Below are 27916 nucleotides of genomic sequence, written 5' to 3' on the forward strand. Positions count from 1 at the left end.
GTAATGTGCATGCATGTGACGCTTCACCGTCTTCTTGCTCCATCATGCGGCCATGTCAATATATATATATATATATATTGCTTCGGCCAACAGTTTTCCAACGTCTGGCAGTGAAGTTGTGCGTGAGTAGTGGTGTGGCTCGGCGGACTAAGAACGCCGCGCGCGGCGCGTCTAGCTTTCTGTTGTCGGAGAACGCGGGAGAAGGACGCGCGCAAGCCAGCCACACACATGCATTGGTGGCAGGGAAAGTGGGACGTGCTCGGTAAGTGCAACAAGAAAAGTGGGCAATGACGGAGGCGACGATTCAGGACGTCGCAACGCCGCGACCGAGGAGACGAAGATATTTTTCTAAAAAAAAGACTCCGGATGTTGGAAGATACTGCCGGAATATTAACGGACGGAGCAACCTTCGCCCGTTTAAATATATATTAGCGTATAATAAAGTTTCTCCATTATTATTTAAGCACGACGATGGCATATTTTTTTTGCCACTGTGGTTGGTGTGAGACATGTCTGCTTTTTGCTGCTGCAAGCAGCAAGTGAAGGCTGTGGTGGTGGTGCTGTTGCCGTTGCCCCCACCGCGCCCACCGACGCGACCTTCTGGTTTCATCCTTTGATAAAGCTATTGTACCAAGGCCCAAAAAGCCGAAATACTTACTATGTAGTGATTGATGTATGTGTAATGATTGATGGCAACCCAGCAACCAACGCAGGCAGTTTGGCACCCCCTGCCTCATTTACATGCAATATTTCAAAAAGCGCGGGGTGAAGTGAAAAGCAAAAACGGAGAGGTGAAAAACTGGGCCCATTTTATAACCGCCCGTTTAAAGCTTTTTTTGGGGGGGCTCTCAGCAACAGCAGCAAGGCAAAAGCAGGTGGCAGACCCCCCCCCCCCTGGGCCCCTCTCTCTCCTCTCTCTAGGTAGAGTCTATCGTCCCTGCACCTACACAACAGCTGTTGTGGGCTTGTGGCTTCTCCCACGTTTTGAATGCACTTTGCGCACTCTTCCCACCGGGCCGCCTGCTCCCGGAGCTTTTCTTTTCTTTTCTTTTTTGGCCTTTGTTCTCTCTCTCTCTCTAGGCGGATGTTCCTTGTTGTATTCTTATGTAGAGCCCCTGTAGATTCTTTACGCCCTTGCAGTGAGGGCGATCTGCTTACCCCATTCTTTTTAACGGACAATGTATTATGCTCCCCCGCTCGTGACGATTATTCACCGTGTTTCTAGAAGGAGCAGTCGCTCTCTCCACCCTGCTATGCACACAGAAATGATCACAATTTTGGCCGAATAAAACCCCTCTTCCTCGCCGGCGGCAGCTTGATCCCACCCCCAAAACGCCCATTTGGCACAATGCCGCCCTTCCACTTCGTCGATTGGTGGGCCAAGGGCTCGCACCAGGGCACCTCCGTCGTAGTGAAGATGGAGAACCCCAACTGGTCCATGCTGGAGCTGCAGAGCCTCGAGGGAGATTTCCACGCAGCGGACAAGGCCAGGGGAAGGAATGCCAAGCAGCTCACATGGGTCCTTCTTCTGAAAGCTCACCGGGCGGCTGGATGCCTGGCCTGGATGGCACAAGGGCTTTGGACAGTGCTCTCAGCTGTCAGGAGGCGCCTCACCGCCCGCCAAGCCTCAGCTGCGTCTGCTACTGCCTCCACCCCCATCAAGCCCCTCAAAGGTAAGCTTTACAAGACCATCGTAGGCTTCCTCGCGTTTGCCGTACTCATGCTTGGTTTCGAGATCATTGCACACTCCAAAGGATGGCATTTCCACCGCCCCCATTTGCACATGCCCAGCTCGCCTGACGTGCAGAGCCTCCTCCAGTCTGTCTACCTAGCATGGGTATACATCCGGGCCAACTATCTGGGCCCTCCTTTACAAGCTCTGGCGAACGCTTGCATTTTCATGTTTCTCTTACAGTCTGCTGATAGAATGGTCCAGTGTCTAGGCTCCTTGTGGATCCAGTTGAAGAGGATCAAGCCCTTGCCCAAGGTAGAATCACTCGACTGTGGCGATGTGGAAGATGGAGATGCAGGCTATCCTATGGTTCTTGTTCAGGTCCCTATGTGCAACGAGAGAGAGGTAAATCTCAACCATATTTTCTTATGTTCTTCTATTGATAACTTGGAATTAGTGTTGCTGCATCTGAGCATGCACGAAGCTATTGTACAATTCACATGTCGTGGGTTCTTTGGTCACTCTTATTGTGATGATTGCCTTCAGAGCACGTATTTGGTGGCAGGTTCTTAAAAAGTCTAAGTAGTGTTTGTCTCTACGTATGTATTTGCGCATGCCTCTCTCTCTCTCTCAATATTAGAGAGAGAGAGAGAGAGAGAGAGAGAGAGAGAGAGAGAATGAATTGTGCATCTACTGTCTAAAACCATTCAATGATATAATGATTGTTGCCTGTATGTACCAATACAATGCCATTATCCTTTCAGGCTTGTCCTTAGATGGTAGAATGTGCTGATCTGATCACTACTCTTCGGCAAGAGCATTTGTTTTATGTCCATGGCGTAATAATTCCAAGAGAACTAGTGTTAGCAGCTAACAAGAATCTATCTTGCCTTAGAATTGCAAGGGAGAGGTGTATTTTCTCGTAATTTTGAATCCACCTGCCTCAAAACAGTCAAAGCTTAGGGAAAAAAGTATGTGATTTAGACCTCTTCAGTAGAGAAGGGTACTGAATGAGGTAAGGAAAGTGCAAGTAGCTAAAGAATGAAGTGTAAATGGGCTGAGAAGGTGTGTAAATGGGCTTTCATTAGACCAGAAGGTTGGACCAAGAGCGTAGACTATGAACGTGAGTCAAGGAGGATTTTTGATGGCTTGGAAATGGAGTAATGAGGGGCAGGTTGCGGATGCTATGAAGGCTACTTACTGAATACATTTCACTTACTGGATACATTCAGCACACGTGCATTCTTTTGCGAGTACTGATAACTCCGTGTAGCCTTCGCAAAGTCTTCCCTCTTCCAAGTTCTAGCAAGACTTTCCAAGTAATTTGCATGCTACAAGTGGCTTTTCTCATTAATACCAGCTGAGTTTTCTCTTGGCACTCTAAGGAGTGACAGTAAATGGTGTTGACGTGTCCTAGTGACCATGAATGTGGGCATAGGTTTTAATGTAATCCTACGTTGACTCCTGGAGCTCATGACAAGGGTATGGATGGCTTGGCATATCAGGTAGTCGTAAGCCGAAAGCAAGACTAATAAGACACATAAGCATTGCGTGTAATGTAATCCGAGCTAGATGTGTGGGTAGACTAATGCTTGCTTAGAGGATGATGGTTGACAGATTATGTTCAGGAAAAAAACATGTACTCACTGGTGTAATATTCATGTGGAAACTTTTTTACATGTGGGGCTTGCTATATTTGTATTCCCAGGTATACCAGCAGTCCATAGCTGCAATGGCTCAGCTGGACTGGCCCAAAGGCAAGATTCTTGTTCAAGTGCTGGATGACTCGGACGACATAGAAGTGCAAACACTGATAAAAAATGAGGTGCACAAATGGCAGCAGAATGGGATGAGAATTGTGTATCGACATCGTGTTGTCCGAACTGGCTACAAAGCAGGGAATCTCAAGTCAGCCATGAGCTGTGATTATGTAAAAGATTATGAATTTGTAGCCATTTTTGATGCAGATTTTCAGCCGAAGCCAGATTTTTTGAAGCGCACCATCATTCATTTTAAGGTGATGTGCTTTCTGCATCAGAATTCGCTGCTATTAATTGCTGCGCACATGTTTTGGTACATTGCTGCCTCGTGAGTATTTCATTTCTTTGTAATGTCTAACTCTCTGTGTACTTGTTCTTCACCTCCTTGACCTGATAGAATAATGAAGAGTTGGGTCTTGTGCAAGCAAGATGGACGTTTGTGAACAGAGACGAAAACCTCCTGACACGGCTTCAGTACATCAATCTGTGCTATCATTTTGAGGTTGAGCAACAAGTCAATGGAATCTTTCTCAATTTCTTTGGTTTCAATGGAACTGCTGGTGTTTGGAGAATCAAAGCTCTAGAAGAATCTGGAGGGTGGTTGGAACGCACTACTGTGGAGGATATGGATATTGCGGTCCGAGCCCACTTGAGTGGGTGGAAGTTCATCTTTCTCAATGATGTCAAGGTTTGTCATTTCAATAGCTTAGTTTTTTCAGCAGGTAGAGCATTGTGCTCGGGTACTCTCATGTTCCTCTTTGAGACTTGGTGTCTGTTCCAACATACCCACTGGGTGTATACATACATACAAGTAACATCTCAGTTGAAGCACTGATAACTGTTGGCGCATGTATCCAGTGTCTTTGCGAGCTGCCGGAATCTTACGAGGCCTACAGAAAACAGCAGCATCGGTGGCATTCTGGGCCAATGCAACTCTTTCGCCTTTGCCTCCCTGATATCATCTCATCAAAGGTGAGATTCTGAAGAAAGAAACATCTCACATGTATCTGAAACAAGTCATGATACATGCCCATTGATTCGCTTTTCCCTGTCTCATGCTAGAATTTTTGTTTGGTGTTGTATGTGTAGATCTCGAAATGGAAGAAAGCAAACTTGATATCTCTCTTCTTCCTGCTCCGGAAGCTGATATTACCCTTCTATTCATTTACTCTTTTCTGCATAATACTTCCCATGACCATGTTTATTCCTGAGGCCCATTTGCCAGCTTGGGTTGTGTGCTACGTACCTGCTCTGATGTCCCTCTTGAACATCTTACCTGCCCCTAAGTCATTTCCCTTCATCGTACCTTATCTTTTGTTTGAGAACACCATGTCGGTGACCAAGTTCAATGCCATGATCTCTGGTTTGTTCCAGTTGGGAAGCGCTTATGAGTGGGTTGTGACCAAGAAAGTTGGTAGGGCTTCAGAATCAGATTTGGGGGGTATTGCTCAAGAGGCTCAACAGCCAGAGCAAGAATCTGCGACTCATCAACACGGGTCTTTAGACATTTCCCGGCTGGACGTTGTGCCGAAAGCGAGTGAACATACTCCTCAGCCTCGGAAGAAGAAGGTCAATCGAATCTACAGGAAGGAACTAGCCCTGGCTCTTCTGCTGCTTACTGCATCTGCAAGAAGCTTGTTATCAGTGCAAGGTGTTCATTTCTACTTTCTACTATTTCAAGGGATCTCTTTCCTTGTAGTTGGCCTCGATCTGATTGGTGAGCAAGTCAGCTGAAACTGAAGAGTGATCAGAATGTGATAGAGCTGAGCTGCCAAGTTTGCTGGTCACTGTAGCAGATGGCTTTGACACAGCTTTTGACATCTCATCTGCTACCATATGCATGGTGCCATTCAGATTCAACTTGGGCCGCAAAGTAGCTGGCTGCACCAGTAATCCATCTATGGAGTTGGTGTGATGACAAGTTGGAATTGTAGACGCAGCTGATATTGATGGCTATACCTGAAGAAGTTTCATTCCTAGGAGGAGCTACAGTATGTAAAAGAGTGGCAGAGGCATTAGAGGTGCTACTTCTTAAGGACCTTTCAAAAACCTCTCGATTGATGAAGATTCCTCAGCATTTGCCTCATAGCTTAGTTGCCCGCCATATTTTTTCTCCAATATCTTCATTCTTTTGGTCTGAATTGATTGTTCAGGCCCTTTTTTACTGGCCTCACATTCACGATGATCTTTGTCTCCATGTGAAAGATCATCTGATTCAGGCGAGTGGCCGGCATTGAAGGCCGTTGTTTCATTGCATGTCTCTAGATTTTTTTTAAATTCTTTTTTTGCAGATCCCACTTTGACCTTGGCAGTTGTACTTTTAGCTAAAAGAAACAAAGGAATGGTTTCCTGCCACGGTGTGGCTTGATAAACTAGGCACTTGTTAAGTCCTTGGGTTCAATAATTGTACTTGAGTGAGGTAGTAGAATTTGTGTAATGCATGTCCAAAGTCATGCAAGCTACTGTTCCCTTGTTAGTCCCTCAAGAAAAGTCTCTCTCACAAAACTCATAAATCTATGTCAAAACTAAAATGATAGCTGAAAAGTCTGACCAACTGGTCTCAGAAGTGCCCTGACCTCCACAGTCAAACGTCTGCAAGCGAGCTTATTATGTAGTCATAGTCACAGAAACAACGGAGCATTGAGTTGATATGATCCCGAATGCAAAGCAAAAATTTTGGCAAGTTAACATCGTGTAAGTGTGCGTATTTACGTTGAATAGCATTGGAATCCCCCCCCAAATGGCTGGCCCAGTGCAACTGGGATTCTCTTCATCATAGTATGCACTGGCTCCCCGGAGGCTCTCCCCCGCAGCTCATTGCTTTGCCTAGTCTCCTTGAGGAGGGACTGATTCTACAGAGCGTCGAGTATTCAGTTCTTCCCAGAGGTCGGCATACTCAAACCCACTTCGAGTCTCGCCGACAGGAGCCGCTTGATTCACTAGTTCTCCGACCTAGTGAAGATGACGATCGGAGCTTCCCCCATAAGTTGCCTTGCTGCCCCACACACCACCTCCCCCCCACACACACACACACACAAATCATGGGGGAGCTAGTTGATTACATCTTCATCTGCTTATCGGTGGATTTGAGGGAATTCTTGCGGACTGTGGTTCCTCTCCGAGAATGTGTGATTTTCAACCATTCTCAATCGGCCACCCCCGACAAGGGCAGCTCGGCTTTGTGCGCCGCTTGATTCACTAGTTCTCCGGCCTAGTGAGGATGACGATCGCAGCTTCCCCATAAGTTGCCTTGCTGCCCGAGTCCCCCCCCTTCCCAGTATCATGGGGGAGCTAGTGGATTACATCTTCATATGCTCATCGGTGGATTTGAGGTAATTCTTGCAGACTGTGGCCCCTCTCCGAGAATGTGTGATTTTCTGCCATTCTCAATCAGCCACCCCCGACAGGGGCACAATGGTCTTCTCTTTCCCTCTCACCGTCCAAACTGGCATCAGCGAGTGAGACTGCGAGACAACGTCCTTCCCTATCCACTCTCAGGCAGCCGCCCTCTTCCTTCATGTCAGAAATGGACAACTTAGTGATATAGTCACACATTGCTGGTCCCGAGCACGGATGGAGCTAGAGGGGTGAAGGCCCGCCCTTTACCTTCACTTAATTTCCAAGGAGGGTGGTGACCGTTTAGAGGTACGTCAGTGGCTCCCCATCGGCTACCCTCCTCCTTGGCAGAGCATACAAAATCCTCACCAAAGTTATTAGCCGTCACCTTCAGCCTCACCTCCCACCAGATGTTATTGATGGCACCCACATTGGGTTCATCTAGGATAGGAGCGTCTTGGATAACATCTTCATTTTTTTGGGAACAAGACCGCCATAGTTACCCTTCGACAAGAGGGTATGGCAGTGCCGCTCTTGGATTTTGAGAAAGCCTATTATAAAGTAGATTGGGCTTTCCTTTAGGGCACTGTGTTACGGATGGGATTTCCAATGAGATGGGTCCAAGGAGTTTTCGCTCTTAAATCTACAGCCCACAACCAGGTCCTTATTCAGGGGGCCACATGGGACATATTTTTGATCACCAAATCAATTCATTATGGGTATCCTCTTGTCCCCTTCCCCTTCCTCTTGTTGCAGAGGCCATGTGAGCAGTTTTCTGTTTGCTCTAAGAACAAGGTTAGAGGGTCTTCGTCTCCCCATCAGGTCTCAGGAAGAGCTTCGAGTTTGCTGATGATAGGAGGGGAATCTTTAGAGCTTTGTGCAGGCAATCTTCTGCTTGGCCTTAGGTGCGTAGATGAACTGGAAGAAGTTGTGGTTTTTTGGGTTGGATCCTCACCACCTTGGCTTGGTGTTCAGTTGAGTTTTTTTTCAGTGTGCATACCCCGCGGCACACCTTGTGATATCAGGTGGGACCCCTTTTTTCACTACACGATGAGGATGGGTTACATTGATAAGACGGTATCTTGGTAATGATAACTCAATGGTCGTCCTAGGAAATCCCTCCCCACTTCGTCCATGATTTTAGAAGCGCCTATGGGCTTCTGGAAGTTAGCCCGCCCATCAGCCCTCGAAGGGCGACCGGCCTAGTGTGCTATGGAGTCGTAGGAAAGCACTACCTTTGGGACTACCCCAAAGCGCAACATGTTTCTTGGTAGAGGATCCTTCTCCTCTACACGATAGTATGGGTCATGTTGCACACCATGACCTTGGGGGCATTAGCCTGGGTGATCGAGTCAAACCCCGCTCTCATATAAGGAGGTCGTAGGAGGACATGCTCTTCGACTCTCTTACTGTAGGATTGATATTGTTTCCACTCCATGCAGCTCGTCCTCAGAGACTTGGTCTCTAAGGACTAGGGAGAGATGGGAGATCATCAACAACATTGTTACATGGCATATATGGGGGGCATGATGCTACGAGGCTTTCGAGGACACTTTGACCCCTCTTGGTGAGTCCATTTGCTCAATATGCACCAACATCATTCTTGCCCTCTTGCGGGTAGCTACTAGTGGGGGGAAGCTTCAGGGAGGTTCAAATCACATCCGTAAAGACGGAGAGAGGCTTTTTGCACATATAGCATAGGGGCCTCTTTCTCTTTGATCGGGATGATGAGATCACTTGGCATTATATGCCACCTATATGGCTCTCTCTCTCTCTCTCTCTCTCTCTCTCTCCCCCCCCCCGGCGCCTTCCCGTTGTATGAGGTATGTAACATGCAACTAGTTTGATCATGTAATGCACATCAAGACCTTCTTTATACCTTTATGTTAATGAGCAAGAAGCAATCTAACTTTATTCTTATATATAGGAAGTAGAGTTGAAGAGAGAGAGAGAGAGAGAGAGAGAGAGCGAGAGTACAGATGACACGTGGTTGGGTCCTAATATACCCACTAAAGGGGCCCCTCTAGAAGCAAGAGTATTTGGTTTATTACTTTGGAGAACTTCTGTTACAATCGGAGAACTTCCTAAGTATGATTGACGGAGATTGCCAAAGGTAAGGACATTGTAGACTGGATGTCCTGCTCTGCTGAACCATCAAGCAGGTTGTAGGCAACTTTGAAGCCACTTTGGATAGCCTTATGCAGATTTACTTAGGGAGATGCACTACTAAAGGCTGGATGTAGACTTCAAGGCTACCTTTGTGGACTGAAGCACGAAGTGCTTGGCTAAGATTTATGCATGCAAAAGACCAAGGTCTTTAGGCACACATATTATACACTAGTTCTATTGCTAAATGAATGAATATTGAGATGATTTTTTGCACAATGGAATGTGGGGTTGCTTATAATGGTCGATGACTATAGCATGTATCTAATTGCCCATGACTATTGTAAATAGCATTAAAAGCTGCCGCATTTCACACGTGTGCAACTAGTTGTGTATTTGGCTGTTGGGTCGATTGTAGCTACACCTAGTCAATTGGGTTTCTAGGCCTTGAAAAGTGTTGCTGACTAGTTGCTAAGGCCTTGGTAAACCTCTTAGATATGGCCCATGGTTCCTACAAGCCCCAAGGCTCGTAGGTTGGTCCCTAAGGGTTGGGCCTATAGCCTTAATACCTCTACTAAAATGCCTTTAGAAGTTGGCTAATGCAAGGATGACCTAAATGCTTAATTGTTCTTCTAGTGGGTTAAGGGACTAACCTTGACACCTACGACTAGGAGATTGACCTACGTAGCTCATGTCTAACATGTCTCGGATTGGGGCTCACAATGTTATCATGACGTACGATAATTATTCCTAAAAAGGCTCTAATTTTTGTATAAGTATAGCACTGATGTTGAGCCATCATGTCACACTGCACCTAAGTGCATGGATGCATGTGACATTCTCTCCTTAGCTTGGCGGTAGTTCCATAGAGTAGTCTGCCAATAACTGGGGATTATTCCTGGAAGAAATACTCGTCAAGCCAAATGGCTTGGTGAGTACATTGGTCCCTACACTTTGTGTGTAGAGCTGTTTGATTCTTCGATTGTATAACACTGATGATGAGCCATCATATCACACTGCACCTAAGGGCATGTGTGCACTGATGTCTTCTAACTTTGGAAGGAGACTTGCCAACTCCTTTTCTAAGGGAATCGTTGGTTGAACAATAGAATTTGGAAGAAGACCTACGAACTTCTTTTCCAAGGATGTTACTGGGGGTGTTGTTGGTTGAACAACACCACCCCTAGTAAGGGTGTTGCTGGTTGGAAGGAGACCTACCAACTTCTTTTCTAAGGGTGTTGCTGGTTGGAAGGAAACCTACCAAATTCTTTTCTAAGGGTGTTACTAGGGTGTTGCTAGTTGAACAGCAGACTGTTGGGCACGATGAACATAAATCAACACACACTCAACTCCTTTTCTTATAGCTCTTTGGGTTTATACATGTGAAATGAGAGGGATTCCTTGAATGCTGATATCCCCATGGATTATGTAAATTGTTAAGAATTGTGTCATGACGCTAAATTAGGAATGGGCACATGCTCTTGGAACCACTTGATGATGTTGAGAATCATATCACACCCCAAAGGTGGTGAAAAAATGAAATCTTGCCATTTGAACACTAAACTCAAACTGTTGAGCTTTATGAGTGATATGTGTTTGAAGACCAGGTGTGAACCTATCCATGACTAAATTATCTGACATTAATATACAACTTCGTATCCAATTGCATAGAGACGGCCACCTCATGTTTGCCCATGTCAAATAGGACAACGAATTACTGTTCCTTTGCTGTGCCTTAAGCACATATGAGAGATTTCATCCACTCTTTAGCATCGCCCTCTTGCTTCCACAACTAGGGCTACTAGATTCAAAGAGAGTAATAGTTGGACGGCATTGTGTTTGAAGGTGGAGGGGTGGATGTAGCATCAGGGGCTACTATATAAGATGGTGCTTTGGTGGATTTCTTAGCCATTCACTTGGTGCAATCCTTCTTACCATGGCATACTTGATGAGAGAAAAATAACGATTCTCTATCACCACACTTAAGGTAAGCTCTAGTAATGCCCTCCTTGTCCTCATGCATGTTTTTAGGCTTGGCCTTTGTGGTTTTCTTGCCACCTGAGTCGCCTATGAGAATTATTTTTCTGATTGACTTTATTGTTCTACCCTTATGTGACTTATTATTCTGGGATGAAGACTTCCATTGTTGTGCTAGGGTTTGGGACTTGACTAAACCTTTTTGGAATTACCTCTGTTTGGCATCATTTATCTTGATTATGTGCTAAATTCAAAGCCTAATCATAAGATTGAGGCTCAAAATTTTAGACATAACACTTGATGTTTGTATCTAACCCACTGAGAAACAATTTTAGCTTCTTATCTTTCAACTTCCCCAATTAGTATGCCATGGTTATGACCTTATTGGAATAGTTTAGCACATGCAACCCATTGAGTTTGTAAAACTCATCCTCTAAATTGGTCATGTACTAGGGCAGAAGGAATCTTGCTTTGAGGTCAGACACAAAAGTCTCCCATACATAATGGACCATGCCTATGGTTAGGTCTGTATAGAGACCAGACCAATGCTGTCACTGAGTAATGGCTTCTCCCAAGCTTTAAAAATTATTACTAGTAATTATTTAAACTATCCTACCATATAAGATGATAAAATCTTTTAAACTTTCAATGTATCAAGAATGATTTAATCCTATGCTGGGAGGTCATTACCTTAATAATAGATGGGTCTGAAGCTAAACGTTGACAAAACAACTCCAAACGAGGTTAAACTATAATTACTTAAGTAAAATTTGCATAGATAAAGGGTCTCTACATAGCCAAAAATTATAAGAGCTTGACATAGCAAAATTTTTTTAATATAAGCTCAAAAAAGATTATTTAAGACTTTCCTTTTTAAAAAAACAATCTTAAAGCTTTAAAAAGAATTGAAGTCGGCCGCTTATGGACTACATTATTAGCCTATATCCACATATCACTACCATATAAATGGCTACAATCCTTGGCCAATGATATAAGTTTTATTTTTTTATTCCCCTAAGCCTAAAGTTTTAATGTGATGACACTAGGTATGAGACATAAGGGTTACTATATGTCATAGACACCCCTTCACATGCCTCTTCATGTGAAATGAAGGTGCTCTGGGGGACATGAGAATCACAAGTTTTAGTCATTATTGGATGTGACTGAGTGAGCGATATGTATTCATGCCTTTGCCCTGAGTGATTGAGCCCACTAGGAGCCCAAAATACATATGGTGATTTCAACATAAAAGACATGGAAGGTTACAAGATTTCTATCAAGATTCAAAGTGCCAATATAAATAATCAAGAAGAATGAGTAATACAAACACAAATAAATGATATATCTCATCAAGAATTCATTGTTTAATAAAGTAAATCCGTGGGAGGGTAAATAATGAATAAGATGGTTGTGTTCTTGTTGTTAATTATGGTTCATTCTTTGATTCTATCCATCATTAATATGTTCTCTTAATTGGTTGTTGATGATAAGATATATTTTCTTACAAGAACATTCTCTAATTAAATATTTCTTGTAAGAGTACCATTTTTAGAGCGCAACCAAGGAAAGTTACACTCAACAATTAAGAAGAAGTTACAATCAATAATTTAGAAAAAGTTGATTGATAGAAAATTACCAACAAAGAAGGATTTGATGAGAAGAATGAAACACAATTAGCAATTAAGAAAAGAAAAGGAGAAATGAATAGAACTAGTCCTCATTGGTAAGATTCTTACTCCCTCTACTATACATAATTCTCGAGAGAAGAGATAACAAGGATACTAGGAAAAGAAGATGCTACTCTTGGTCTCTTAGCAAGAAAGCTATTATATGGAGTGATTTCCTTTCCTATCTCTTTATTGAGAGGGTTAGGATGCAAATCCTAGGACTAGAGCCTACGATACTGTGTGTACCATTGAGCTAAGTTTTGGGTCAAGTAGCGGGATTAGGATTCCCCTTGATTTTGTGTTCATGCCTTGGAAAGAATCTTACGAAGTTATGAATTTGAAGAGTGGAGAAGCCTCATTACCCTAATTCAAGAAAGGAGAAGGTTGAATATTTTTAAAGGCTTATTCCTAATTACCAAATTCTAGTAGCTTCCTTACAAGAAGTCCTAAAGAAGGAAGAATTTTAGTTTCCACTTTCCATACCAATTTTCTTACTGCCTATTGATAGGTTCTCTTGATGGATCTTGCTTGGATTTCCCTAGAAGCAAAGAGAGGGATTACAAAAAAGGTGTGAGATAGTGAATTTATTACTTTTGAGCATAAGAAGACATTGGAATAAGAGTTAGATCAAGCTTCAACTTCCACAAGAATCAGCATAAGGAAGAAGAAAGGAAGTACGATTGGGTTCTCTGGGTAGACTTGTGGGGAGTTGATATTGTTAATAGTTATATTGACAATCTCTTGGCCATTCAGCTAGCTACCTATTAGAGGGTAATTGAAAAAATACAATAGCACAATCCACTTTGATTCTTGCTCGGATATTGTCGAGGATAAAGGCCAAAGAACTTTAATTCTTTACAAGATAAGTTTTGACAGCTTTAGGAAGTATTACCATTTTGTGGTGGGATTGTAGGATTTTGTCCAAACACAAAGAAAGAATTGGAAGATCTAGAGACCTTATGGGACAAGATGGAACCAACAAATCATAGATTAAGCCATAAGAGAAAGACAAAGACATGCCTAGGAAAGGCAAAAAGGAGTAGACCAAGCCCTTGAAATTATGCAATTCTGATTCCTAGACATGGCATACCAAACAAAAGCACCAATAGGTGCTATCCCAATCCAGATAATGCCATATGGATGTCATTACTAATCTTCAAAGGAGAATATAATGAAGATCCTCATCTACATGTTAACGGGGATGTTAATGATCACCTTATGGATGTCATTACCAATCTTCAAAGGAGAATATAATGAAGATCCTAATCTAAATGTTACAGAGTTCCTCTAGCAAGAATAGCTAACAATGTCAGAATCCCCAAGCATTGGCTAGCCATCTTCCCTATGGTACACACGTGAGACAAAATGATGGAAGATTTGGTAAATTAGCATGAATTGAAGCAGGAGTTCCTTACACACTTTTGGAGGGAATAATTTGTGGATAGAATGAGAGATGAGTTTATAAACTTAGGATAACTGCAAGGAGAAAGGATTTATGAATAGAATGAGAGATGACTCTATGAACCTGGAATAACTGGAAGGAGAAAGGGTAGAGTCTTATGTATCAAGATGGGGAAACCATAACATTGATGATGAAATACAAAAAGGAGTATTCTTAAGGGGGCCAGACCCAATTTTTGGAGCTAGAATGTCCAATTGCCTTACAAGATGCATTGAACAATAATTAGGATATATGATGAGGTAGAAACTAGGATAGCATAGTCGACAAGAAGAGAAGTATTACCCACCCTCCCAATAGGATAATTAGGTTATATGATGAGGTAGAAACTAGGATAGCATAGTCGACAAGAAGAGAAGTATTACCCACCCTCCCAATAGGGAACACTTATGCCAAATCCAAGAATGAATAGTGGAACCCAATGATTACCTCCTCCTACTTGGGGACCAGCTTGGTCCCAGTCCCTGGTCCCAGTCCCAACCTCCTCGTGCACCTCCCCATCCATAATGGAACCAACCTTCCTAGACCTAATAGCAAAATCAAGCCCCTCAACAAAGCTAGGCACCAAGGAACTCCACCCCATCAAGGCTAGTGTATACAAGCATAATGGATACCCCCCAAGCTTGTGCCCAAACTAAAATTGAGGAGAATATTAAAGGTTATCTTGCCAACATCAAGAAAGAATTAATGGTGGATGCCATAATTAAACAAATGAAGTAATGGCTCTTGTGCCCAAAGTGCACTTGAGGAGATTATTAAAGGTTAGCTTATCACACCTCTTTTGCCAACATCAAGAAAGAATTAATGGATTCCATGATGGAAAAAATGAAGTAATGGCTCCTGCCCAAAGTACACTTGATGAGAATATTAAAGGTTACCTTACCACCTCTCTTTCCAACATCAAGAAAGAATTAATGGATGCCATGATGGAACAAATGAAGTAAATAAGTGTTAACACTACTACCTCTATGGACCTGGAGACACCTTGAGGGGCCAACACATGGTTCAAGAAGTGACACTAGTTGGAGACACCTTAATGAGGGACAACACATGGTGCGAGAAGTGCCATCCAGTAGGCCCCCATAGAGTGTACCAAGAAGCCGGCCATCCCAGAGGCCTTTTGGTCATAATGTGTTTAAGAAAGGACCATAGTGAAGAAATTTTATCCTTGAAGCATATATATGAGAGAAGATAGAAGGAAGAAGATCAAAGGTTCAACCTCTTAGAAGCCAAGATGTCAACCAAGGACATTGGTCTTAAGCCTCAAGAGTTTGGATCAAATTTTGGCCCAAGGAAGGTTCCATCCCAAAGTTATAAAGGAAGACCTCAAACCCCAAATGAAAGGGCCAAGTGGAATGTTTTAGGTAAGGAGAGAAGGGAAATATAGCTCCAAATGGTCCAAACCCCCAAAAGCAACAAGGGTACAAGCCCTTATATGGAAGATACAAAGAGGAAGGCCACACTACCAAAGACTACCCTAGCTCCAACGTGGAACCTAGGGAAGAAAATACCAAACAAGAGACTGTTAGAAAAGATGGATCTAGAGCTCTCCATAGCCATTTAGGTGATGATGAAGAAGGTGAGCTAAGGTTGATAGTAATGAATTGGAACTCATCTTTGTAATAAATTGTGCTAGCGACTAATTAAAGTTCATTTCTAGCCCATAGAATTCTATTTTGAGATGGATTTCTTGATTCTTGACTTTAGCTCCAAACACTTGACTCAACTCATACCATACATTTTTAGCATGTTCCTTGGAGTCTATGTGATGGATAAGGTGAAGCCCTAGGTGTAACCCGATGAGTGAAAGTGCTTGCTTATCTTTTTCTACCCACTCATAATTAGGATTAGCAGGTGCACTCTTTAATGAGTTTCCATAGCTTTTTGTGCATGAGAAGCCCAAGTATGGAACCCATCCCTAGTGAATCTTTCAACTTAACTCATTATGTTTGATGCCATTTGTGAAGGTCTTACCTAAGTTTACACTTAAGGAGTGGCTAGTCGCTTACACTTAAGCAGTGTCTAGCCGCTTACAATGCAATAAAATATGCTCAAATTCTTCTTGATAACCTCCCAAATGTTAGTTTTTCTATTTTTCTGGCATGCACGGTCGATGATTTGAGTTAGACTTTGGACTGTAGAGTCCTTAGTATATGGGTAAATGGGTAAACACCTCCTAGGAGGGATTTAGATAATTATGAGCACATTCAATACAAGAGAAGGTTGTCCCAAATTTATACAAATGCATGGCAAGGACCTCTTCCAAAACTTTCCTTGGTTGAATGTTTCCACATCACTTACCACAATGAAAATGTGACATTGCATGAAGATATTTAGTCATTACATGTTGTTACTCCAAATTTAGTATATCCTTATCCTTGAGAGAGTATTAAAGGACCATTGAGCTAGCCAAACGAGACTTTATTTACAAGTTCAATAAAAAGAAAAAAATTTACAAACTACATGGACAAAGAGCTCCACAATTGCTATACCCAAGAATATTCAAGGATGCAAACAACTAGAAGAGCTTCATGATCATGTGACAAAAGAACAATGACTTTTCTAAAGTCCTTCTTCCTATCTTCAAGGATACCGAACATTTGTTTGGTGTGCATATTCACCCATTTGTTTAGTGTCCATTAATTACATGTTTGCTTTCAACAAGTTAAAATGAGAATAGCATAAGATGCATACCTTATAAAAGACTAATAAACTCCACACATGCCCTCACACATTTGCATGCTTTAGGTAGAACATAACAAGGGACCCAAAAAAAAAGCATTTAAAAGTGAACAAAATGATTACGATCAAGGGAAAAAAATCAAGTATGTGCAAAGTTTTGAAAAGAAGAAAGATAAATATTTTTTATTGCTGCATATATATGGAAAAGAAAAGTCGTGTATACAAAAATGCATTTCAAGCAATTTATACATGAACAATACAAATACTATAGAGTGAATCAAACGAAGCACTCATTATCTTAAAAAATCCTAGCATACTTCCAGAGACTAGATGAAATTGGGATGAACTCATTACCATCAACAATTGCTCTCGTGAAATTTTCAATTATCTTCCAAACAGAAAGAAAGGTAGCACCATAATCTTCATGATCACAACGGTGCTCATCATTAACTATAATGATGGGATTATTCCTAGTACCAAGAGATCCTAGATCTTGTAAATTTTATTCATTTGAGCCTTTCTTTGCATCATCATCTTTTTGTGTTGCTGATGAGCTGCATTGTGAGCATTAAAATATCTAACTCTAGGGACATCCATGAACATTTCTTATATATCAACACTGAGTGAGATGAGACATTTTCATTACTTTCCTTATTGCAAAAGACCTTTTGCAATCCATACCATTGCTAATCTTTGGTATTATCCATGAAGCTGTTAGATAATACTTGTTGATCCTAACCACCTTTAGTAAGGTGCTAGACAAAGTAGCATCTAGTCGATTAGGGATGTAGCTATCCATGAAAACATATGCCCGCTCAAAAAGATTGACGGGAAATATTCTTCAAATCACCTTGCCTGTATAAGACATATAATTGATGTCCTCGTGTGATCTCTTCTGTAGACACATTATGGCAAAAAAATCTAAAATGTGTCTTATGCAAGTCCTTCATGTGATAATCGACCATGCCTTTGAATGTATGCATCCTGATTTGATGCAAACCTCTACACATTACAAGTCCTCCTTTTGGTTTGAAATAGTCCAACTTATATACCTTTTGACAACCTTTTCTACACTGATATAGGGACAACAATGTTACTATCATTTGAAAGAGAAGATAATTCAAGGTACCTCCTATCTCCAAAAAGAATAAACCCTTCATGCATTCCATCTTGATGAACTCCCCTAAGAGTTCCCACTAAGGCAAATTAATGTCTTAATTTGCCAATCCTAGCTGTGATAGAAACCTTAAATCATCTAGCTTTGTGCTCAAAATTTTGGACACTTTTAAACAGATGGATCCGAATGCACACGTTTCTCCCTAACATCTTTGAAAATTTTGCTCGATGCTTCTGAAGAACCTACATAGTACAAATACATAAACGTCTATTTGATATAGCCTACGTTTCCATGTATTTCAAAATAAAAGATAAAATTTACAAGCATAATGTACAAAGAATAAACTAAAAACAAAGTGTTTAGCAAAGGACTGCGCTCACAGCAGCATGAAGATTTCAGACTATTGAAGGTCCTTTCAGAGGCATCAGAAGATTAGAAACTAGCAATCTTGGAATAGTGGATGTAGAGCTGTCAGGTTCATGGCACATTGAGAGAAGAAGAGAAAGGTCGATCCCCCTCCTTTGATGACATTAGTAATGTCATAAAATAGTGTTCTTTTGGGCACTATCATAAATACACAAAGACACAAATAGCACGAATTTGTAAGATACACACAAGTAGACACACAATAAGCAGTATTGGACAATTGTCATAGTTTGTGCATGGTATATGGACATGAAGATTAAGAAAGAGCAAATCACAAATGCATTCCATGCTTGTGACTCAAGGAGAGAGAAAAAGTCACATGCATTTAACACATGGAGAAGAAGAGGCAAGAATTAACACCTGGAGAAATACAGAAGAAGCATATACCAACACATGCACAAGAAGACAATTATTATTTAACTCAAAACTTTATTCAAACCTTCAAAACGAGCATCTTCTTCATAGATATTAATTATTACCAACCCAAAGTAACATTTTGAGTGCATATTGCCTTCAAGAATACTAAACATTTTCAACTTCATCCAATAGTTCCATGACATCCTTAATGCACAAGGTATGTTGACTACTTTTATCAACATTAACTCAACTAACCAACTCTTGTGACAATTTGCCAATCTATGACCAAAATCATATCTTTTACAAAACAACAACTTTCCCCTAGTACTTCCTTTTATGTTTCCAATTACCATAAATAAAGATTCATGACTAATGGCTCTTTCACGAGTTTCCTCCCTCTTTCCACCTCTAGGAAAATAGTTTCTTATTAGTGTGAGTCTTATACTCACCTACATCAAAAAACTCCACACTCCTCCCTCCCCACGATATGGGTGTGGAGCTCTCTGGAGTGATAAGAAAGCTGTCCATACAATAGACTAACACACTTATTGTTGATGATCGATTACATCAACGGCCTTTCAAAACATGAATTTATGTATTCTGTTTGTAAGACTACGAGAAAATTGTTGATCTTACGATTCTACTATAATCTAAATTGCTACATCCATCAATCTAATCAATAAGTGCATGACCTCTTTTCCATGTCCACGTTCTTTCAAATCTTCCTCTTAAATCTAAAGTTTGGACCCTTCCATGGCCACATTTGTTTCTTAACACGCGAAAATCTTGTTCGATGAAAGTTTAATATAATCATGGATACCAACACAATAACGTAGATGTCTACCTAAAATCATGTGAAATGACACCTCTGTATAAATTTAAAGCCATTGTAATAATGGTGTTATCAATCACCAAAAAAATCATTTGTGACTATTTTTACAAGTATGCTTAGGATTACCTACATCACTTACTAGACTAAATTGTGTGGATTTTGAGAAAGCCTATTATAAAGTAGATTGGGCTTTCCTTTAGGGCACTGTGTTACGGATGGGATTTCCAATGAGATGGGTCCAAGGAGTTTTCGCTCTTAAATCTACAGCCCACAACCAGGTCCTTATTCAGGGGGCCACATGGGACATATTTTTGATCACCAAATCAATTCATTATGGGTATCCTCTTGTCCCCTTCCCCTTCCTCTTGTTGCAGAGGCCATGTGAGCAGTTTTCTGTTTGCTCTAAGAACAAGGTTAGAGGGTCTTCGTCTCCCCATCAGGTCTCAGGAAGAGCTTCGAGTTTGCTGATGATAGGAGGGGAATCTTTAGAGCTTTGTGCAGGCAATCTTCTGCTTGGCCTTAGGTGCGTAGATGAACTGGAAGAAGTTGTGGTTTTTTGGGTTGGATCCTCACCACCTTGGCTTGGTGTTCAGTTGAGTTTTTTTTCAGTGTGCATACCCCGCGGCACACCTTGTGATATCAGGTGGGACCCCTTTTTTCACTACACGATGAGGATGGGTTACATTGATAAGACGGTATCTTGGTAATGATAACTCAATGGTCGTCCTAGGAAATCCCTCCCCACTTCGTCCATGATTTTAGAAGCGCCTATGGGCTTCTGGAAGTTAGCCCGCCCATCAGCCCTCGAAGGGCGACCGGCCTAGTGTGCTATGGAGTCGTAGGAAAGCACTACCTTTGGGACTACCCCAAAGCGCAACATGTTTCTTGGTAGAGGATCCTTCTCCTCTACACGATAGTATGGGTCATGTTGCACACCATGACCTTGGGGGCATTAGCCTGGGTGATCGAGTCAAACCCCGCTCTCATATAAGGAGGTCGTAGGAGGACATGCTCTTCGACTCTCTTACTGTAGGATTGATATTGTTTCCACTCCATGCAGCTCGTCCTCAGAGACTTGGTCTCTAAGGACTAGGGAGAGATGGGAGATCATCAACAACATTGTTACATGGCATATATGGGGGGCATGATGCTACGAGGCTTTCGAGGACACTTTGACCCCTCTTGGTGAGTCCATTTGCTCAATATGCACCAACATCATTCTTGCCCTCTTGCGGGTAGCTACTAGTGGGGGGAAGCTTCAGGGAGGTTCAAATCACATCCGTAAAGACGGAGAGAGGCTTTTTGCACATATAGCATAGGGGCCTCTTTCTCTTTGATCGGGATGATGAGATCACTTGGCATTATATGCCACCTATATGGCTCTCTCTCTCTCTCTCTCTCTCTCTCTCTCTCCCCCCCCCCGGCGCCTTCCCGTTGTATGAGGTATGTAACATGCAACTAGTTTGATCATGTAATGCACATCAAGACCTTCTTTATACCTTTATGTTAATGAGCAAGAAGCAATCTAACTTTATTCTTATATATAGGAAGTAGAGTTGAAGAGAGAGAGAGAGAGAGAGAGAGAGAGAGCGAGAGTACAGATGACACGTGGTTGGGTCCTAATATACCCACTAAAGGGGCCCCTCTAGAAGCAAGAGTATTTGGTTTATTACTTTGGAGAACTTCTGTTACAATCGGAGAACTTCCTAAGTATGATTGACGGAGATTGCCAAAGGTAAGGACATTGTAGACTGGATGTCCTGCTCTGCTGAACCATCAAGCAGGTTGTAGGCAACTTTGAAGCCACTTTGGATAGCCTTATGCAGATTTACTTAGGGAGATGCACTACTAAAGGCTGGATGTAGACTTCAAGGCTACCTTTGTGGACTGAAGCACGAAGTGCTTGGCTAAGATTTATGCATGCAAAAGACCAAGGTCTTTAGGCACACATATTATACACTAGTTCTATTGCTAAATGAATGAATATTGAGATGATTTTTTGCACAATGGAATGTGGGGTTGCTTATAATGGTCGATGACTATAGCATGTATCTAATTGCCCATGACTATTGTAAATAGCATTAAAAGCTGCCGCATTTCACACGTGTGCAACTAGTTGTGTATTTGGCTGTTGGGTCGATTGTAGCTACACCTAGTCAATTGGGTTTCTAGGCCTTGAAAAGTGTTGCTGACTAGTTGCTAAGGCCTTGGTAAACCTCTTAGATATGGCCCATGGTTCCTACAAGCCCCAAGGCTCGTAGGTTGGTCCCTAAGGGTTGGGCCTATAGCCTTAATACCTCTACTAAAATGCCTTTAGAAGTTGGCTAATGCAAGGATGACCTAAATGCTTAATTGTTCTTCTAGTGGGTTAAGGGACTAACCTTGACACCTACGACTAGGAGATTGACCTACGTAGCTCATGTCTAACATGTCTCGGATTGGGGCTCACAATGTTATCATGACGTACGATAATTATTCCTAAAAAGGCTCTAATTTTTGTATAAGTATAGCACTGATGTTGAGCCATCATGTCACACTGCACCTAAGTGCATGGATGCATGTGACATTCTCTCCTTAGCTTGGCAGTAGTTCCATAGAGTAGTCTGCCAATAACTGGGGATTATTCCTGGAAGAAATACTCGTCAAGCCAAATGGCTTGGTGAGTACATTGGTCCCTACACTTTGTGTGTAGAGCTGTTTGATTCTTCGATTGTATAACACTGATGATGAGCCATCATATCACACTGCACCTAAGGGCATGTGTGCATGTGACATTCTCTTCTTCTTAGCTTGGTGGTAGCTGCATAGAGTAGTCCTCCAATACTTGTCAAGCCAAATGGCTTGGTGAGTACCTTGGTGCTTGAACTTAGTATGTAGAATTGTTTGATTATTTAATTGGAACTATGCTTCCACTTATGGAGGAGAATCTACTTGGGCTCGATGACTTCTAATCGGTCAAAAACCACTTTTGATTGTTGCTCATTCAAAACCTCTTGTAAGGATGGTCCAACATGCGGATTTAACCATGTGTTCACCGATATGAGAACACTTGACTTGAGCTTTGCAAAAAATGGAGAAGGAGAGGAAGAATGCAAGGGTCTTATTGGTTTGCAGCTTAAGCCACTCTTACTAGAGTAACCCTCTACTATGGAGAGCTAGGGTCCTCAACCTTGCCTCCTTTGTTGTCACCACAAAGAAGCTTTGCAATTGGGTGGAAAGCAGAGAGAGAGAGAGACAGAAAGAGAGAGAGAGCGAGAGAGAGTTATGGAAAGCTCAACCTCTACTTCAATGGCATAGTGAGTGAGAGCAAGAGGGAGAAGAGAACATGCATCAACAACATCACTCACCTGCACAATTCCTAAGCATGCATGCGACCAAGAAGAAGAGAAAGCATTCAAGCAACTTTAATCACAAGAGTAAGAGACTAAACTCAATTGTGAGAATGGAATTATGTCTTTTCTTATTAGTCAAATTGTTTTATATACAAGACTCAAATGTCTAATGTCTGATTGCCCACCAAGTCATGTATGGGGACCCAATAAGCTAGGCTAGGCTAATTTCCTAGTCCAAGTATACATTACATGAAGCATTACATGAAGCACATTTGTGTGGTACAAAAAACATGGCTCGAAGGTGTTGACATGCATTTGGAGTAATGTTAGCCAATGTGCTTAACATCCCCCCCTCCCTTATCATGATTGCATCGTCGGAATCAGTATTGAAGTTCAGTGGGAGGCTAGTGGTAGAAGCCGTTGAGGTTCTAGGAGTCAAAGTAGGACGTCGTGTACTGGGTGGTTCTGTGGAAGGCCTTGTAGGATGTCGAGAAGGTTGTTTTGAACATATTTTTTAATGTGAGCATTCACCAACTTTGCAATCACTATACTCACTTGTAGTAGCCGAGTATCTGGCAAAGAGTCGAGCCCTTATTAATGTCAAAGGCCATACTGTAGAGACCTTCATCAAATGTATGCCATTCTGGAAATTCCACCAAAAGGACAATGATGAGCCAAAAAAAGGGAACCGTAATAACCATGTCGGGGTTGGGCACTTCATCATAGTCCTAGATAAACTTGCGCATCCATTCTTCATGGAGAAGGAGGACCTTCTCCAAGGTATTGTTGATACCTCAACAATGACCCCCCAACAAGAGAATCATGGGAATTATGATGTCATTTCTCCCTTAGTATGCATAGCTGGTTTTAATAAAATAACCACCTATCTAAGACTATATAATGATATTGTATTGAACTAAGGACCAAAATGTACGGAGTCTTGAATTTCACCAAATTTGCATAATGTGCCTTTATGCTATCCAAATATTTTCCTTCAATTTTTAGCATAGTTAACCTTGCAGAGTTTGAATAGATGACTTACAACTAAGAGTGTCAGCATATCAAGGTTATTCTTGCCAGGGACATATTCAATCATACCTCTAAATTGTTGGAAGATTTGACTCCACTTGGCTTGCATGTTGCTCTATTGGACACTAGGAATGGTTTACAACCATTTCCCTCCCGTAGATTCCAATGCTTAAGACATGTGATCATGCCTAAAAGCACTTTGTCATATATTGACGAATAATTCTTCTCGACATCATTTAACTTGTGCGGATGTAATAAGCCAATGGTCTTCCTTCTTGATATAAAATAATGTTAGTTGCTAGTGTCAGTGATAACAATGTCAGTTGGCAGCGTCAGTGTTACATTCCCGTAACGCCGCTACGGGCACTACCACAAGAGGGGACGGCCTCTGGCTCACCACCCAGCCATAGAGGAAGAATGAGGATTGCCCCTCATCCCCCAGGCTATATAGTGTGTGACCTGCCGTCCACACTAGCCTGGCCGCCCATGACTCCGCACGAGCGTCTTCTCCCACTGAACCCCGGACATGGCCATCCGGTCTGCCGTCGGTCACAGGCATTACAGCCTACGTGACATTACCCCCCCCTTAAGAAGAGTTTTCGTCCTCGAAAACAAACTGGGGAAACCTTTTGGAAATTGCACTCTGGCATTCCCAGGTAGCTACCAGTTTGTTTTCGAGGACGAAAACTCTTCTTAAGGGGGGGGTAATGTCACGTAGGCTGTAATGCCTGTGACCGACGGCAGACCGGATGGCCATGTCCGGGGTTCAGTGGGAGAGGACGCTCGTGCGGAGTCATGGGCGGCCAGGCTAGTGTGGACGGCAGGTCACACACTATATAGCCTGGGGGATGAGGGGCAATCCTCATTCTTCCTCTATGGCTGGGTGGTGAGCCAGAGGCCGTCCCCTCTTGTGGTAGTGCCCGTAGCGGCGTTACGGGAATGTAACACAAGAGGGGACGGCCTCTGGCTCACCACCCAGCCATAGAGGAAGAATGAGGATTGCCCCTCATCCCCCAGGCTATATAGTGTGTGACCTGCCGTCCACACTAGCCTGGCCGCCCATGACTCCGCACGAGCGTCCTCTCCCACTGAACCCCGGACATGGCCATCCGGTCTGCCGTCGGTCACAGGCATTACAGCCTACGTGACAGTCAGTGATAACCTCAAATGGGTCATCCCATGATGCCAAGTTGAGGAGTGGTGCTTCTGAGGCCACTTTCTATAATGCATGGAAGGCCTCAAGTGTTTTGCCTGTAAACGGATACTTTCTGGCAATGCATCTTCACGCCCTTGAGTAGATTTGTAAGAGGTGCGGCAAGGTCAAAAAATTTGTCCATATGAGTGTTGTAGGTAAAGACCCACAAATGATCTGTTTTCTTGGGTAGTCTTGGATACATCCCAATCCAGTATAGTTTGTACCTTGTCAAGGTCCAAAAGAGAAATTGACTACATATCCCAATAGATAATAGTTCTCTAAGAGGCCAAATGTGTTCTTTTTCTCAGTAATGTAGAGCTCATTATCTCACAAAAGTTGCAAGACCTTCTCCACATCTCGCTCATGCTGTTATGCTGCTGTGGTGGTAGAAAACATTAGTATATCATCCAAGAAGATGAATACACGCTTTCTAGTGGCCTGAATAAATACCCAAGACATCATCTTATTGAACATCGCCAGTATATTAGGGAGGCTAAATGGCATCGCTACAAACTAGTAATGGCCACAGTTGGTCCAGAAGAAAGACATCTTTAGTTGTAAAAATGTGGATCTGGTGATAGCCACTCTTAAGGTCTATTTTAGAAAAAAAATGAGCACCATTAAGATGCTCCAGAATGTACTCTATTCTGGACTTTGGGAATTTATTCTTGATTGTGAGCTTATTGAGTGCCCTATAATCCATAGCTAAACGTGCAGTGCTATCTTGATTTGTGAGCTTATTGAGTGCCCTATAATCCCTATTCTTGATTGTGAGCTTATTGAGTCCCCTATAATCCATAGCTAAACGTGCAGTGCTATCTTTCTTTTGCTGCACGAATAAGATGGGTGCAAGGAATGGTGATGAGGATGATGTGGGGATTAATCCAACTCATCGTAATTGAGATAATTGTTGTTCTAGTTCACCCTCCAATGCCTTAGAAAGGTGTTAGGGGAACTTATTGGGTGGCTCTATCTCGGAGACTAACTCAATGCAATGATCCTCAACACGAATGGGGGTGGGAGCCTTGGGTGGGAGGCCGTCCATCAACATGATGTCTTAGAAAGGTGATAGGGGAACTTATTGGGTGGCTCTATCCTGGGGACCAACTCAATGCAATGATCCTCAAGATGAATGGGTGGGAGCTTGGATGGGAGGTCATCCATCAACATGATGTCTTCTAACTTTGGAAGGAGACTTGCCAACTCCTTTTCTAAGGGAATCGTTGGTTGAACAATAGAATTTGGAAGAAGACCTACCAACTTCTTTTCCAAGGATGTTACTGGGGGTGTTGTTGGTTGAACAACACCACCCCTAGTAAGGGTGTTGCTGGTTGGAAGGAGACCTACCAACTTTTTTTCTAAGGGTGTTGCTGGTTGGAAGGAAACCTACCAAATTCTTTTCTAAGGGTGTTACTAGGGTGTTGCTAGTTGAACAGCAGACTATTGGGCACGATGAACATAAATCAACACACACTCAACTCCTTTTCTTATAGCTCTTTGGGTTTATACATGTGAAATGAGAGGGATTCCTTGAATGCTGATATCCCCATGGATTATGTAAATTGTTAAGAATTGTGTCATGACGCTAAATTAGGAATGGGCACATGCTCTTGGAACCACTTGATGATGTTGAGAATCATATCACACCCCAAAGGTGGTGAAAAAATGAAATCTTGCCATTTGAACACTAAACTCAAACTGTTGAGCTTTATGAGTGATATGTGTTTGAAGACCAGGTGTGAACCTATCCATGACTAAATTATCTGACATTAATATACAACTTCGTATCCAATTGCATAGAGACGGCCACCTCATGTTTGCCCATGTCAAATAGGACAACGAATTACTGTTCCTTTGCTGTGCCTTAAGCACATATGAGAGATTTCATCCACCCTTTAGCATCGCCCTCTTGCTTCCACAACTAGGGCTACTAGATTCAAAGAGAGTAATAGTTGGACGGCATTGTGTTTGAAGGTGGAGGGGTGGATGTAGCATCAGGGGCTACTATATAAGATGGTGCTTTGGTGGATTTCTTAGCCATTCACTTGGTGCAATCCTTCTTACCATGGCATACTTGATGAGAGAAAAATAACGATTCTCTATCACCACACTTAAGGTAAGCTCTAGTAATGCCCTCCTTGTCCTCATGCATGTTTTTAGGCTTGGCCTTTGTGGTTTTCTTGCCACCTGAGTTGCCTATGAGAATTATTTTTCTGATTGACTTTATTGTTCTACCCTTATGTGACTTATTATTCTGGGATGAAGACTTCCATTGTTGTGCTAGGGTTTGGGACTTGACTAAACCTTTTTGGAATTACCTCTGTTTGGCATCATTTATCTTGATTATGTGCTAAATTCAAAGCCTAATCATAAGATTGAGGCTCAAAATTTTAGACATAACACTTGATGTTTGTATCTAACCCACTGAGAAACAATTTTAGCTTCTTATCTTTCAACTTCCCCAATTAGTATGCCATGGTTATGACCTTATTGGAATAGGTTAGCACATGCAACCCATTGAGTTTGTAAAACTCATCCTCTAAATTGGTCATGTACTAGGGCAGAAGGAATCTTGCTTTGAGGTCAGACACAAAAGTCTCCCATACATAATGGACCATGCCTATGGTTAGGTCTGTATAGAGACCAGACCAATGCTGTCACTGAGTAATGGCTTCTCCCAAGCTTTAAAAATTATTACTAGTAATTATTTAAACTATCCTACCATATAAGATGATAAAATCTTTTAAACTTTCAATGTATCAAGAATGATTTAATCCTATGCTGGGAGGTCATTACCTTAATAATAGATGGGTCTGAAGCTAAACGTTGACAAAACAACTCCAAACGAGGTTAAATTATAATTACTTAAGTAAAATTTGCATAGATAAAGGGTCTCTACATAGCCAAAAATTATAAGAGCTTGACATAGCAAAATTTTTTTAATATAAGCTCAAAAAAGATTATTTAAG

General features: G+C 42.2%; 1 protein-coding gene across 1 annotated transcript; it reads left to right on the forward strand.

Moving 5' to 3' along the window:
* Nucleotides 1-836: 836 nt before the first annotated feature.
* On the forward strand, nt 837-5804 carry LOC147610146 (putative xyloglucan glycosyltransferase 9). Its single transcript, XM_086787131.1, has 5 exons — nt 837-2077; nt 3381-3689; nt 3830-4120; nt 4291-4404; nt 4522-5804. Exons 1-5 carry the CDS (start codon nt 1349-1351, stop codon nt 5164-5166), a joined length of 2088 nt encoding a protein of 695 aa, XP_086643257.1. The 5' UTR covers nt 837-1348; the 3' UTR covers nt 5167-5804.
* The last annotated feature ends 22112 nt before the right edge of the window (nt 5805-27916 follow it).

The sequence above is a fragment of the Cibotium barometz genome, chromosome 50 (assembly GCF_041138505.1).
Source record: "Cibotium barometz isolate CiBa-2024 chromosome 50, ASM4113850v1, whole genome shotgun sequence".
Taxonomy (NCBI): domain Eukaryota; kingdom Viridiplantae; phylum Streptophyta; class Polypodiopsida; order Cyatheales; family Cibotiaceae; genus Cibotium; species Cibotium barometz.